Genomic DNA, 16,008 nt, shown 5'->3' on the forward strand with positions numbered 1-16,008 from the left:
CCAAGGATCCCACAGTTCAACTCTGAACTACACACGTTCTCTTCTATTGGTGCCCCCTTCTTCTCTCTTCTTATCAGCTCCCTTTTTGTCTCTGTGATAGTTTTATTCCCTCTCTTCCCTCCTACTTAAACAGAACAGGCTGTTCATACTGCGGGTCTACACCCTGGCAGAGAGTTTCTGAAAATAGGCCAAGGGCTGTGGGTGGCTGTAAGGACTACAAGTTCCCAACCTCTGCTACGCGCAGGCAACCTTCCAAATCTGCATAAATGCATTAGAATCATAAGGTCAGGAGCTCTCAAGGAAATGGTCAACCCATGACACATGAAATCAGTGTTCCAACAGCTCGGCTCCTTTAGTATGTGTGTCTAACTTTATACATATGTACAAATCAGCTGGAGATTGTTCTGATGGAGCTTTCAACCTTTTGACAAAAGCTCTGGATTCCACAGATGCTTCCACCTCCAGGAAAGAAGCGTCACCAGGAAGACACCAGATTAAGATGCTTCGAAACTGTCATTACAGAGATGTGGTAAGAAAGCAAGGGACCACATCCCAACAACTGATGAATCAAAGTCCTTCCAAAGCCAGCAATTTCTCCAGTTTTACTAAGGGTTTTTGAGTTTGGTGCTTACCCAGGAGGTCATGGGGAGGGAATGCAATGGCAACGGTTGGGGTAGCGGAGCATAGATATTGGTGAGACTCAAATCCTTGAACTTCTTTCCAATCAGGGCCAGTGCTTTGTCAACGTTTTGCTGAGAGCCTGAGGGGAAGGAAGGGGAGAAGAAAATACAGATTTTAGAAGATGTTTAGGCACAAAGGAAGAATCACGATAGCCCGCCTCAGGAAGAAACGCAAGATCTGCCCATTGAAGCAAGAGAGGAATGATTTTGCTTCACAGCCTGTAAAGGAGCAGCCAAGCCAATTTCTATGTGAAAGGAAGAATTCAATCCATCGTATTTACACCAAACTCAATGGTTTTCCATTTGGACCAGTGTTTCTCCATTCAACAATCTTAAGATGGGTGGACTTCAACTCCCAGAATTCTTAAAACCAGTATGGCTGGCTGGGGAATTCTGGGACTTGAAATCCATCCATCGTAAAGTTGCTGAGGTTAATTAACACGGATCTGGACCATTCTTATCTATAGCAGTAGCAATAGCACTTAGACTTACACACAACTCCAATAGTGCTTTACATCACACTCAGGGCGGTTTACAAATGTCCACATATCTCCCCCAACAATCTGGGTTCTCAGTTTACCGATCCTGGAAGGATGGAAGGCTGAGTCAACCTTGAGACAGTCAGGATCGAACTCCAGGCTGTGGGCAGAGTTTGCCTACAATACTACATTCTAACCACTGCGTCACCACAGCCCCACAAAGTCTTAATATGAGCATCACTCCTTATCTAATCAATGTAGAGGGAAGCACCACAGGAGTGGAGAATTCTCAGATTCAGTAAATCAAAAATCAAATGTGCCATATTTTAAACTTGGGGTGAAATGCCCATTCCACATAGTCCTCCAGCAGGTACCACTCACCTTCTATATGACAGATCTGGAAGTCCTGGGTGTGAAGTAGTGTGAAAATGTAGATTTTGGCACCAGAGACTTGCTTCAGGAAGTTCACATATCTCCCTTGTTTGCCTATCAGCCGTCCTACTAAGTGCTACGGGAAGAAGAAAAACGGGAAAAAGAATAATAAATGGAGGAACACATTTCCAGATGTCTCATCCTGTAGATCAGAAAGGACCAAGTGTATCATCTCTGGAACTACATAAACTTATTTATTTTTCATAAACTTATTTATTTTTGGAGTCCACAAGTCATAAAAGGGCCAGGTTTGAAGACCCCTCGTCTAGTTTAATGAAGAGAAGGACTAGGGATAACATGATAGCAGTCTCCCAATATCTCAGGGGCTGCCACAAAGAAGAGGGAGTCAAGATATTCTCCAAAGCACCTGAAGGCAGGACAAGAAGCAATGGATGAAAACTAACCAAAGAGTGAAGCAACCTAGAACTAAGGAGAATCTTCCTGACAATTAGAACAATTGATCAGTGGAACAACCTGCCTCCAGAAGCGGTGAATGCTCCAACACTGGAAATTTTTAAGAAGAGATTGGATAGCCATCATCATCATCATCATCATCATCATCATCATCATCATCATCATTAACTAAGCAACAGTTTGGTCTAGTGATTAAGGCACCTGGCTAGAAACCAGGAGATTGTGAATTCTAGTTCCACCCTAGGTTTGAAAGCTAGTTTGGGTGACTTTGGATCAATCACCAGGAAACAGTGAGTTCTAGTCCTGCCTTAGATATGGAAACCAGTTTGACTGACTTTGGGGCCAGGCCCTCTCTCTTAGCCCAATCTACCGCAGAGGGCACAGCTCCCCAACCTATAGGGCACCGCTATAGGGCACAGTTCCCCACCCTTTCCAGCTTGGCGGCCTGGAAGGAAAGGAAGGAGTAGGGAAAATGTGTGTGCACACGGCCTGCAAATGGGCGCACGAACAGTGGCAGTGTTAGTGTGCATGCAAGAGCACCCGTGGCAGTACTCTGGCGCCTGTGTGCATGCACAAATGGGCTGCTGGCACCCACGCACATGCGCAAACAGGACGCTAGTGCCTGTGTGATGCTGGTGGCAGTGCTAGTGCACCTGCGCATGCGTAAACAGGGTTGCTAGGCCCCACACGGCGGCACTATCGTGAGTGGGGGGAGCTCGCCAGCTATTCCCACAGCCTGGTGGCCAATAGGCCACGGCCCGGTACCAGGCCGTGGACCCTAGGTTAGGGATCCCTACTATAGGGGAACTAGGAGGAGGAAGGAATATTATGTTTACCACCTTGAATTATTTATAAAATAATAAAAGCGGAATAAAAAAAAACCTTTAAAAATCCCCGCTATTCTTTAGACAACTGCCAATTAAGGCAGCTCTTCTACCAGCATGAGGCCTTCCCAGAAAATACTTTTTTGTGAGGATGAGTACTCTTGTCACAATTCAGGGACCAGGAATACGATGCCAGCGGCTACACTGGCCGGGTTCCTTGGTTCTTTTATTAAAATTAATAAAACAAGCTGGCATAAGTAAATGCCCTCCAGTTAAGCTCTACTCCTACGGAGACACACCCAGGTAGTTGCTTGGCATCCTGACAGAAGTGGTTTGCCACTGACTCCTCCTCAGAATTTTTTGATTCCAAGTCTGGCTGTGGTTCTAGGGTGATCTGGCTAACTCCTCTCTAACTACAGGTAGTCCTCGACTTACGACAGTTTATTTAGTGACTATATGAAGTTGCAATAGCACGTTAAAAAGTGACTTATGACCATCTTTCACATTTACAACCGTTGTAGCATCCCCATGGTCACATGATCAAAATGCTTGGAAACTGACTTAACAACTGCAGTAATTCACTTAACAATGGCAAGAAAGATTGTAAAATAGGGCAACACTCAGTTAACAAAAGGTAGTAAGTTGAGTACTAATTGTACTAACCAGCAGAGGCCCTGTGGGTTACAATAATACAGAGTCACCTTATAGAGGAGATGAGTAGTATAAAAATTGAAAGGAAGGAAGGAAGGAAGGAAGGAAGGAAGGAAGGAAGGAAGGAAGGAAGGAAGGAAGGAAGGAAGGAAGGAAGGAAGGAAGGAAGGAAAGAAAGGCAGACAAGTGGTAACTTCAAACCTCATTTTCATATCCAAATATCTCTAGGCACTGAATTTTATTTTTTATTTTATTTTTATTTAAAGTTTTTTTTATTCATATCACATTGCACAGGAAAGAACAATGGTAATTCTCTATTTTGCTAAGAAAACATCATGGAAAGGCAAGATACAAATAGTCCCCAACCTACAACTATTTGTTTAGAGACCATTCAAAGTTATAACAGCACTGAATAAAGTGATTTATAATCACTTTTCACAGTTATGAGCGTTACAGCAGCCCCATGGTCACATGATCAAAATTTGAGCTCTTGGCAACTAGCATGCATTTATGACACTTGTACTGTCCCAAGGTCATGTCATCACCACTTCAAATTTTCCCAGCTGGCTTCCGCCAAACTAAGTCAACAGGGAAAGCTGGATTCGCTTAATTGCATGATTCAGTTAACAACTTCAGTGATTCACTTAACAGCTGTGGCCAAAAAGGTTCTATAATGGCGCAAAACTCACTTAACAACTGCCTTGCTCAACAACAGAAATTTGGGGCTCAACTGTGGTTGTAAGTCAAGGATTATCTATACCAGGGGTAGGCAACCTTGGCTCTTTTATGACTTGTGGACTTCAACTCCCAGAATTCCTGAGCCAGCATGGCTCAGCATGGAAACTTCTCCCTTTCTCCTCAGCATAGCTGGCTCAGGAATTCTGGGAGTTGAAGTCCATGAGTCATAAAAGAGCCAAGGTTGCCTACCCCTAATCTATACTATTTGCTACTCAGGACACAAAAACCAAATATGCAATGCAGCTACTTCTCGTTGTCAGGAAAGCTTCAGCAAGGAGAGTGCTTGGATGCAGTTAATGATGAAATAACATAAACCAGATTTCACACACAATCCTTTAATACCGTATGAGGTTTATGCGCCAACCACTGATGCAAAAAGAGGAACTTGATGGGTTTTATTATTACAGTTCAATCCAAAATCAACATCATTCATGCAACACAAGAAGAGCATGGAAAACCTTCCAAAAGATCACTGGAGTCCGAAGGAAGATCAAACTCAAACTGGTATACCAAAGGGTGCATGGACAGATAGTAACGGATTTTAAGTAGATCCAACAAAAATGGAACATGTATTGCTGGAGCTGGGGTGGGCGCGGTTTCGGCTTGACACATCCGGCCTGTGGGCCAGCAGTTTGACAGCCCTGCTTTAGACAGTGTTTCTCAACCTTAGCACATTTAAGATATCTGGACTTCAACTCCAGAATTCTGGGAGTTGAATTCCACACATCTTAAAGTTGCTAAGGTTGAGAAACACTGCTTTAGAACAGTGTTTCCCAAACTTGACAATTTTAAGGCATGTGGACTTCAACTCCCAGAATTCCACAGCCAGCGTTGCTGGCTGTGGAATTCTGGGAGTTGAAGTCCTCATGCCTTAAAATTGTCAAGTTTGGGAAACACTGCTTTAAAAGATATTCCTTACTTACAAGAATCTCTAGTATTAGAAGATGGGAGTTAAATCATCACTCCGGTCATTACCAAGATGGAAGGATACAGGAATGGAATACCCACAGAAATATGGCAAGCAAGAGAAGAACCACCATAAGGGTTCTAATTAAGCTATGACAGCAAATCTGGAGATGACACAGTGGTCAATAAACTGGAAGAGGTCAGTCTGCACACTACACACCAATACCAAGAAAGAAGGTTTAACAGAATACTTGGGTCATCATTTCAGAGATATTTCCTTATCAGATTCCTCAAAGACTTCAACAATGGCAGAAGTTCTAAAGACCTGCCTTCATTGGAAAAGTTCAGAGATGTATCTGCCTTGAAAATAGCCCATTTTGGACTGTATAGCACAAACAGCAGCAGAAGAAATGTTTTGTTTGTATTCTGCCTTTATTATTTTTACAAATAACTCAAGGCAAATATATTCCTTCCTCCTCCTATTTTCCACACAACCACCACCCTGTGAGGTGAGGTGAGCTGAGAGAGAGGGATTGGCCCAAAGTCACTCAGCTGGGCTTTCATGGCTAAGGCAGGACTTGAACACATGATCTCCTACTTTTTAGGGCAGGGGTCTTCAAACTTGGCCCTTTTATGACTTGTGGACTTCAACTCCCAGAATTCCTCAACCAGCGTGTCTTGCTGAAGAATTCTGAGAGTTAAAGTCCACAAGTCATAAAAGGGCCAAGTTTGAAGACCCCTGTTCTAGGCTGATGCCTTAACACTAGGCCAAACTGGCTCTGTTGTGTCATAAACTATTTTATGATGACTAATGTCATAAAACATTTTATAAAATTTGTCAAAATTCAATTCCATGGGAGTCTGGTCCCAATTTTTGGATGCATTCTCTAAATTAGCCCATTTGAGATAAAAGTTGTTGCCCTGTGGCATACCGTTTTGCCCAGTTAATGGTTATGACAGGGTTTTAGTAGTATGTAGTACATAGTAGTACATAGATATAAAATAAATCAATCATCACACAATATCCTTAATTTCATATGCTAGTAAAACACTGGTTAGGATCATTATTCAATGCAGATTGGAATAGGAGATGACAGAAGCTCAAGATGGCCTTAGAAAAGGTTAAGGAACAAGACACACAATTGAGAAAATGAGAGAACAAAAATAAGTCAATATGTGCTTCATCAATTATAGAAAGGTCAACGATTGTGTCAACCATGTCAAGCTGTGGAATGTCCTTAGAAAATGAAGAGCTCAGATCAGTTCATTGTCTGCATGCAAAACCTATCCCCAGGACAGGAATTGAGTCCGGATGGAGATAATCAAACTCCAGTTCTGAAAAGGAGTAACAGAGGCTGCATATGCTCTCCTTACTTCCTCTACCTTTATGAAGAATATAGGGAAGCTGGAAGAAGATGGGCTGCAGATAGAGGTGAATATTTATAGTTCAGGGTTGAAATGAGGAGGGGTCCTGGGTGCTCTCTGAGCTTGGCTGTTTTCTTGCAGACGTTTCATTACCAAACTAGGTAACATCATGTGCTAGTAGGGAGTAGGGTTGGCTCTCAATTTATATTCTAGTGGCTTGCCCTATCAAGTGTTGATGGGAGCGGCCTTGGTGGTTCTTTCGTTGTTTATTGTTAGCTTGTTTGGAAGTTCCTTGATTGAGATATTGTTTATTTGTTGATTGCTGGTCTGATGTTAATCTTGGTGTCATAATCTCTGCTCCTCTGAGCTCTGAAGATGGGTTGGTTAAAACTAAAGGAAGATATATCAATGTCCAGGACTATGCTGATGATTCTACAGATAGCTAAAAGAGCCCAGGATGTGCAAGCTGTGGCAATAAACTCAAAGACCATGGTGAAAAGAAAATAGGATTAAGATTATAAGTAAGGAGGACCAAAGTGGTGACATTAAGCCTCAGCCTTAGAACTTTTAGGATCCACTATCAAGAATAAAGGAATCAGCAGACAAGAGGAATACCACAAAACTACCATTTGGTACAGCAACCATGGAGGCCTTGGAAAAGACATTCAAATACTGTGATCTATCTAGATCAGAGATAGGCAACCTTGGCTCTTTTATGAGTCGTGGACTTCAACTCCCAGAATTCCTGAGCCAGCCATGCTGAGGGGAAAGAGAGAGGTTTCCAAGCTGAGCCATGCTGGCTCAGGAATTCTGGGAGTTGAAGTCCACGAGTCATAAAAGAGCCAAGGTTGACTACCCCTAGTCTAGATCTACAAAGACCAGAATTGTGCAAATCACGTTAAAAGTAGTCCTCGACTTACGACATTTGAGCACAAAATTTATATAGCTAAGCAAGACAAGTTAAGTGAATTTTCCCCCAATTTATGACCTTTCTTGCCACAGTTGTTAAGTGAATTACTGCAGCCCTTAACTTAGTCACATAGTTGTTAAGTGAATTCGGCTTCCCCCTTGACCTTGCTTGTCAGAAGGTTGCAAAAGATGATCACATGACACTGTGACCGTCATAAATATGCCAATTGCCAAGCGTCCAAATTTTGATCACAGGACCACGTGGATGCTACAAGGGTTGTAAGTATGAAAAACTATAAGAAGAAGGCATACAACAAGGAGGCTTAACATAATAGGCATCACAACAGAGTTGGAAATGACGCTAGAGATCTTCTAGTCCAACTCCATGGACTATTTTATCTTAATAAAGTTTATCTTTAATTTTATCTTAATAAAATTTCCATAAAAGTACATGTCCCAAACCCATCATCCCAGGAAAAGATCCCAGTTTCTAAACCACGTACGAAGACCATCAAAATTAGGAGAATGTGGACATTGGAGGAATAACATTAAAGGGCAAGCACTACGTCCAAGAAAATGCATAACTGAAAAAACTGGGAATCCCCATTTAAGCAAAATCAAGTCTAGACAGACGATTTTCTGGACATTACCTTTGGTATTTGAATTTCCCAGATAACAAGCTCTGCCTTATTGCAGTCTGTTCCCATCTTAGCATTAGGGCAGCTGTCATTCTTGCGGAGAGCACAACCGCTGTCCACCGAGTCCATGCTGTTCACGTCAGAGCCTAAAAAAGAAAACCAGCCACGTTCCTTCACTTACAGGGTGTTGAAACGCTGGGCAACGGCACTGCAACAAACTCAAGGTCTGGTCCTGTCATTCCAACTTTCTCCTTTTACATAAGGAGCTACAGAGATGGGTAGAACAAACTTCTCTAGCCAGATGATGTCCCGTCAGTCAGTCAGTCAGTCAGTCAGTCAGTCAGTCAGTCAGTCAGTCAGTCAGTCAGTCAGCCAGTATCTGTCTGTCTATCTTAACTCTATCTTGTCTGTCTATCTATCTTGTCTGTCTGCCTGTCTGCCTATCTATCTGCCTGCCTGCCTGCCTGCCTGCCTGTCTATCTATCTACCTACCTACCTATATATCTACCTATCTGTCTATCATCTGTCTGTCTGTCTATCTATCTGTCTATCTATCTGTCTACCTACCTACCTGCCTGCCTACCTACCATCTGTCTGTATCTATCTATCTATCTATCTATCTATCTATCTATCTATCTATCTATCTATCTATCTATCTATCATCTACCTACCTACCTACCTACCTACCTACCTACCTACCTACCTACCTACCAATCAATCAATCAATGGTAGTCCTCAACTTATGACTGTAAAGGAGCCTGGCCATTATGGTCATAAGTAGTGATGGTTGTAAAGGAGATCGCCACATGCCTGGACCCATTTTTCTAACCTTTGTTGTTAACCAAATGCCACAGTTGTTAAGTGAACCCATTGTTCACTATGGGCCATTTTTGCAAAAAAATTGGAAGTAAAAACCGATTTTTAGCAAATATACTGTATCTTAAATTGTGATCATGGGGCACTCCAAACAGACATATATGCAGGATGATTGCCAAGCACCCGAGACCAGAGGAAGAAACAACGGTCAGAACTTTGGAACTGGGTCACAAATAGCTTCTGGGCAGTCTGTCTTAACTTCAGTCATAAATCAAGGACTACCTGTACAGTGACATATGACCGTTTTTCACACTTATGGCTGTTGCAGCATCCCCATGGTCATGTGATCAAAATTTGGACACTTGGCATGTATTTATGACGGTTACAATATCCCAGGATCATGTAACCATCTTTTGCTTCTGACAAGCAAACTGAATGGAGAAGCCAGATTCACTTAACAACCGGATTACTAACTTAACAACTGCAGTGATTCACTTAATGACTGTGGCAAGAAAGGTCTTAAAATGGAACAAAATTAACGTAACAAATATTTCACTTAGCAACAGAAATTTTGGGCTCAATTGCGGTTGTAAGTTGAGGACTATTTGTATAAAGCCAGAGATCTGGAAGGTACTAGATTCAGAAAGGTGCAAAATAACTTGGATAAGAAGCACGGAGGAACAATTCTTTCCCATCTTACACTGGAATCCAAATTCTCCCCAGGCCAGACAATCTCTCATGGATCTACCTATCTCACAGGGTTGTCACTGGGGAGAAAAGTGGGAAGAATAGCTATGACTGCTGCCCTGACCTTCTAACTGAAAGGCGAATGTAAATCTGATTAAAAAATGCATAGACCTGACCAGTTTGTTCATTCTCCAAAAGGGAATACGTATGGGCCCACAAGAAACATTATTTATTAAATTCATACATTGCCCATCTTACTATCCAAAGCAACAACGGTAGCTTGAAATAGAAAAGACTGACATTCTTTTGATTATTATGAGATGGCAAACTCTCTAGGATGTATCTAGTTACTATCTTCATCAATATCCCCAGTGTTTAAGAACAATATACTATAACATTTTCTTTCTTTCCTTTCTCTTTTTCTTTCTTTTTCTTTCTTTCTCTTTCTTTCTCCACTCTCCCTTCTTTCCTTTTATCTATCTATCTATCTATCTATCTATCTATCTATCTATCTATCTATCTATCTATCTATCTATCTATCTACCTACCTACCTACCTACCTACCTACCTACCTACCTACCTACCTACCAATCACATTTTGAAACTGCCCATCTGCCTCACAGAGGATCTCTGGGCAGTGTACAGTAAAATATTAAAACCCCAAAAAATGTAAAAGAAATCAAAATTTAAAAAGAGACAAGGATGATTAAAAGCCACATTTAAATTAATTAAAAAATGAAGGGAGGGCTTTCAGATCTACAGCTGCATGTTCTTTTGCACTCCCCAAGCAAGACTGTGGAGGCATGTTCTGTGGTAAAAGATAGGATAATTTCCTCAGGATACCCCTGGAAAGGTGGTTATTTAAGAGAGATTTCTTTTTATTTTTTGAAATATTGGGATCTGAGCATCAATAAATCTGTAGTGAAGTTCATGGAAATGGAAATTTGGGTATATGCATGTATCAAAAAAATTGGGATGGTCAAATCCACCCGGTTGTAAATGCATATTGAGAAGGAACTTCAGTCATATGCCACCATTTTGACTTTTTTTGACAGAAAAAAGGAGTAGCTTCAATCAAGCATCTTTGATTTGGGGACTTTAATGAAAAATAGATATTGTTAAGACTGACCAATTTTAGAAGCCAGAATTAAAAATCCAAGCAAACCCATTTTGAGTCAGATTCAGAGCCTTGATTCTGGCTTTGATCGTTTGAGCAAACATCAAACTGTGGAGAGTGGAGAAGTTGGAACTGCAATTAGTTCTCAGCTTACAACCATTTTAGTGACCGTTCAAAGTTACAGTGACACTGAAAAATGAGATACATGATTGGGCTTCCCGCTTATGACCAATGCAGCATCGCCAGGGTCACGTGATCATAATTTGGGCACTTGGCACTCATTTTTTTCAGTGCTGCTGTAACTTTGAACAGTCACTAAATGAATGGTTGTAAGTCAAAGACTATCTGTATAGCTAGGTTTTTTTTTAAAGCAATAATTAGGTTTGTTTAATTTTGGCTTGATACAATTATGAACTGAGTCTTTGTGGCTTATAAGCTGGAGTTTATGGCTCAGGCTTGAGTGGTGTCAATATGGTTTATTTATTAAACCATGATTTAATAGAATACTTACAGTCTAACCGAGGGGTAGGCAACTTTGGCTCTTTTATGACTTGTGGATTTCAACTCCCAGAATTCCTGAGCCAGCCATGCTGAGGAGAAATGGAGAGGTTTCCATGCTGGCTCAGGAATTCTGGGAGTTAAAGTCCACGAGTCATAAAAGAGCCAAGGTTGCCTACCCCTGGTCTAACCTATACTAAATATAAATCTATAATTTCCATATAAATATTGTATACATAATTTATTATAAATATAAATATATCAAATATATACTGATAAATACTAAAAACTAAACCAACCAAAGCTATTGGGAGTCAGGTGGTCTACAAATTAAAATAAGAAATGTGAATCCAGGCATAGCATCTAAAGTTGGCTTTAGAGCAGCCCAAACTATGAATTTTCTATATATAAAGTCTATGCTGTTTTCGGAACATAACCAGTTTTTCTAATTTCTGCTGCCTCAGTGAGAACTACTCGTAGATGCTTGGATTCAGGAGTTGTAATTGAAAAAAGGGAGTTTTTTCCCACAACTCTCCTCCTAAGGCTCATAATATTCCCCCCCCCCCCCCGTGAGGCAGCCCCCCCCCCATTTCCAGACTTTTTAGAAAGATGTGAGAAAAATAAGAGCAGGCCCTATAGGTAGGCCTTGACTTACAACCACAACTGAGCCCCAAATTTCCATTGCTAAGCAAGACCATTATTAACTGAGATTTGACCCATTTTATGACCTTTTTTGCCACAGTTGTTAAATGAATCACTGTAGTTTTTAAGGTAGCAACACAGTTGTTAAGTGAATCTGGCTTCCCCATTGCCTTTGCTCGTCAGAAGGCTGCAAAATGTGATCCCATGACCCCGGGACACAGGAACCGTCATAGATACATGCCAGTTGCCAAACGTTTGAATTTTCATCATGTGACCATGGGGATGCTGCAATAGTCATGTGAAAAAAGGTCATAAGTCACTTGTAATGTACAGTGCCCTTGTAATTTGAACTGTCACTAAATGAAGGGCTGTAAGTTGAGGACTACCTATATTTAGTTAAGATGACAGAGAATCCTCACCTCCTGAGTGGTCTGTATCGGCCTCCGTTGGCCACTGCTGTTCGTGGCTCAGAGGTGGAAAGTCCTCCTTCAGCAGGCCATTGCTATATGGCACCCTGTTTTCCGTTGACATGGAGGAAGGTGGCTTCTGGCTTGACACGGACTTGTTCTCTGAGTCTTTGATGGTGGACATGTTCAACAGATCCAGGTGTTGTGGAGGTGGAGATGAAGCATTTTTCAAGAGATCCTCAGCACTAGCCCCATCTTCTGAGGTGCAGGCGCTGCACCCAGAATCTTCCATCACTATGTGACCATCCTCAAACTCCTCCTCATGGTTCGTAGCTGCTGTCAGACTGCCAACAGACCGCCTGATGGGATAACTGGAGTCTCTGAGCCGGTTGTGACTTCGGTTGACCAGTTGGCCGTGTGTCAAACAACTTGAATACGTAGCATGACGGTTGACATTCTCCTCCAGGAGGGGAGATACTTCCACACTAGCAACCTTCTGGTTCATACATTCACCACCCTGGCTAGATTCTGCTTGGCCAACATTTCCGGTGGACATCTTCTCCCGAGGACTATCCACCCGGCTTGCTATTTGGCATATCCTCTCTGACATATCACTGACCGACCCTGATAATACTTCCTCGGTAGCTGCCCGGATGACATTAGAAATGATTTGCATGGCCACCTGCTCAATCTTCTCTACTTCTTCTTTGTCCAAACTAATGGATCCTATCCTCTCTTTCTCCAGATCACCCTTATACCCAACTTCTCTGCATCCATTGTGCTTCAACATGCTACCAATCTTTGAACTGGACATCATCCCTTCCTCAACCACCTCCGATCTAGTAGGTTCAACACACTTGGTCGATGTCCCAACTGCAGTCTCTCCTTCACCACTATTATTATCACTCCCTTCTTCCATTTCAACAGGATCCTTAGGGATCTCACCCAGAACCTCTTCAATTATCTTTCTGGAGCAGGTGACGGGGAAAGAATCCATAGAGGTGGATGCAGAACACTGGTCTTCTTTCAAAGATGTCTCAGATGAACCGATCTGGACCATCACATCTTTGCTACTGTCCTCCCATTTTTCAGAACCAGGAGCTGCCAACAGCCTTTGGTTTGATGCTTGATTGGAATCAGGCTTTCCTTCATTGGCTACATCACCAGTTTGGGAATCATCAACTTTTTGTACATCCAGAAGAGAGGTCTTGGGCGAAGGGGAACCAAGCACACCTTGACGCCCCATCACTTCCACTTCTCCACTGTCGTCCTGAAGTGAATCTGGTTGGAGGGTTGGTATTGCCCCAACAGGAAGGTCTTCTCTCAACGTTTCCAAGCTTTGGGCTCTGTCTTCTGCCAGAGGTATCTGCCATTCTTGAAAGGGTGAATCGCTACACTGCTTGTCCTGCAGAGGTGGAGAAAATTCACTGTTCGACTGTCCAGTTTTCCAAGAGCTTGGCTCCTGAGGAGGAGAACATTTCTGGCACTCTTCCAAGCTAGGAAGATCTTGCCTGTCGTGGTTACTGACACGCTCCTTTTTACGCGAAGAAAACCACCACCAGCCGATGAGTGCCAGCACTCCGGGAATGGTGAACGGCAGCAAATTGCGGAAGTGCAGCGCCATTTCATGCACCCTCAGAAATTATACCTGAAAAAGAGAGAGGAAAAGGGGCCATATTAAGATTTCAGTTGTCTAACAATGTTTAGAAAAGGTAGCTTTCCACATCCTATTCAAAATAACATTTTTTCTCAACATTGGCAGCTTGAAGATGAAGCATAGATGGCTGGGGAATTCTGGGAATTGAAGTCCATACAGTTTCAAACTGCCAATGTTGAGAAACAGTGACTTAAACAATTAATACACAGCACCATTTCCATCAAGAAGCTCATCTTTAAATTATATCTTAATTCCTATCAGTTCTGATAACCATAACAAAAGTCATAGCCATTTGAAGGATTGTTCTTCCTTCTACAAGAAATATCCAGCTGTCTTCTTCAACGAATCTTAGTTAAAACAAGCCACAGCATAACATAAGGTGGTAAGGGACAGTGAAGAGAGAGAGAGAGAGAGAGAGAGAACTAATACAGGCTAGTCCTCATTTAGTGAACACAGCTGAGACCAGCAACTTGGTCATTAAACAAACTTGTCACTAAGTGAAACTGGAACTCTGCTTACATCCTCACTTCAACTTTCCTTGGCTTTACAGACCTGCAAAGGTTGCAAATGTGAGAATGGGCTATAAAGTTACTTTTTCACTGTCGTAACTGTGAACAAACACTAAATGGGGCATTCGCTAAAGGAAGATTCCCTCTCAAAGTCAAAGTCAAAACCATTTTAGTAAGTTAAAAAAATTGGCTGAAAATAATAACTGTAAAGACAAATATAAATTGCGTTAGAAAACAATAATCAAAGGCAGGGGGTTACTGAGTTTGGTATTAATACTTAAGGAAGGTTAATTGATTGCAAACTGAATATAAGCCAGAAATGGGTGAGACCTCAAACAAACCATCATTTCCAAATGACAATAAATAATTGTTCGGCTCTGTTTGGCTTCCCACATTCAGTCCTATGCCCGCTTAAAGGAGGATTTAGAGAAACTGGAACAGGTGCAAAGAAAGGAAATCAGGATGATCAGAGGATTATGAACTAAGTCACAGAGGAGAGATAGACGAAAGTGGGTTTAATTTAACCTTGAGGAATGACTGAAGAAGAACATAATAGGCTCTCTTCAAATACGTAACAGGATTTCATATCAGAGGACCAGACCTTTCTCTTACTCCAGAATGTGGAATACTGGATAGCAGATTTAAATTATAGGAAGCTAAATTCCAAGAGAATATCAGAAAAATCTGAACAATAAAAAGTCCCTGGAAGATGATAGTCTTCTCTTTACTGGGCCTGTTCAGATAGAGCAGAAGTGGGGAATTATGGCCCTTTTATGACTTGTGGACTTCAACTCCCAGAACTCCTGATCCAGCTATACTATGCTGGCTCAGGAATTCTGGGAGTTGAAGTCCACAAGTCATAAAGGGGCCATAGTTGGTGAGGTAGAGGCTAAACAGACACCTGTTGAGGATGTTTTAATTTGGACAGCTGCACTGAACAGGGGGTTAGACTGGATGACCTCTAGGATCCCTGCTAAAAACCTGCTTCTATGTGCAACCATCTCTTCCTCCCTTGGGACATTAAAATTTTTAAATGGACAATCAATGGAACGGCTTGTCTCCCAGAGTAGTGGGTGCTCCATCGCTGGAGGTTTTCAAGAAAAGATTGGACAGCCATTTACTCAGGGTGGTATAAGGATTCCTGCCTTGGGCAGGGGGTTGGACTGGAAGACCTTGAGGGTCCCTTCCAGCCCTATCACTCCATGATTCTACAATAAATTTGGAAAAACCCTGGAGGATACACTCACGGCTTTCCAACAACCATATTCTTGTACAGTTGTCACGATTAAGCACACAGACAAACTGGTCACATGTCAGACTTCCACTTGTTGGAACACATTCACAACTTTGTCATTATGTGAGTGGCAAGCTAGATACGTGCTAACATATCTTCAGAGGCTGCTGACCAGGATCACATCAATTTTACAGTACTAGAAATTCCCCAGAAGCCGAATGACTTGAAGTTGCAAAATTGAGCTGCAGATAGTTGTTGTGGGGAAAATAGAACGGAGGAAGGAGTACCATGTGTGTTTGCCACCTTAAATTATTTATAAAAATAAAAAAGACGGGATAAAAACAATCTAAAGAAAACCCAAACCATGCAGAGTAGCACCCTCCAAGATCAAACTCATATTGTCCT

General features: G+C 42.0%; 1 protein-coding gene across 6 annotated transcripts in view; it reads right to left on the reverse strand.

The window, feature by feature from the left end:
• Nucleotides 1-16,008, reverse strand: part of AKAP1 (A-kinase anchoring protein 1) — a 62,507-nt gene that overhangs the window by 19,578 nt on the left and 26,921 nt on the right. For all 6 annotated transcript variants that reach the window (XM_039341190.1, XM_039341208.1, XM_039341216.1 and 3 more), the window contains 4 exons: nucleotides 12,216-13,851; nucleotides 8,049-8,182; nucleotides 1,541-1,667; nucleotides 633-760 (listed from right to left, as the gene is read on the reverse strand). In XM_039341190.1, the coding sequence (XP_039197124.1) occupies nucleotides 633-760; nucleotides 1,541-1,667; nucleotides 8,049-8,182; nucleotides 12,216-13,827 (2,001 nt within the window). In that variant the 5' untranslated portion in view covers nucleotides 13,828-13,851. The remainder of the gene's footprint in view (nucleotides 1-632; nucleotides 761-1,540; nucleotides 1,668-8,048; nucleotides 8,183-12,215; nucleotides 13,852-16,008) is intronic.

The sequence above is a fragment of the Crotalus tigris genome, unplaced genomic scaffold, assembly GCF_016545835.1.
Source record: "Crotalus tigris isolate CLP2741 ecotype Arizona unplaced genomic scaffold, ASM1654583v1 scf7180000017550.10884619, whole genome shotgun sequence".
NCBI classification, from domain to species: domain Eukaryota; kingdom Metazoa; phylum Chordata; class Lepidosauria; order Squamata; family Viperidae; genus Crotalus; species Crotalus tigris.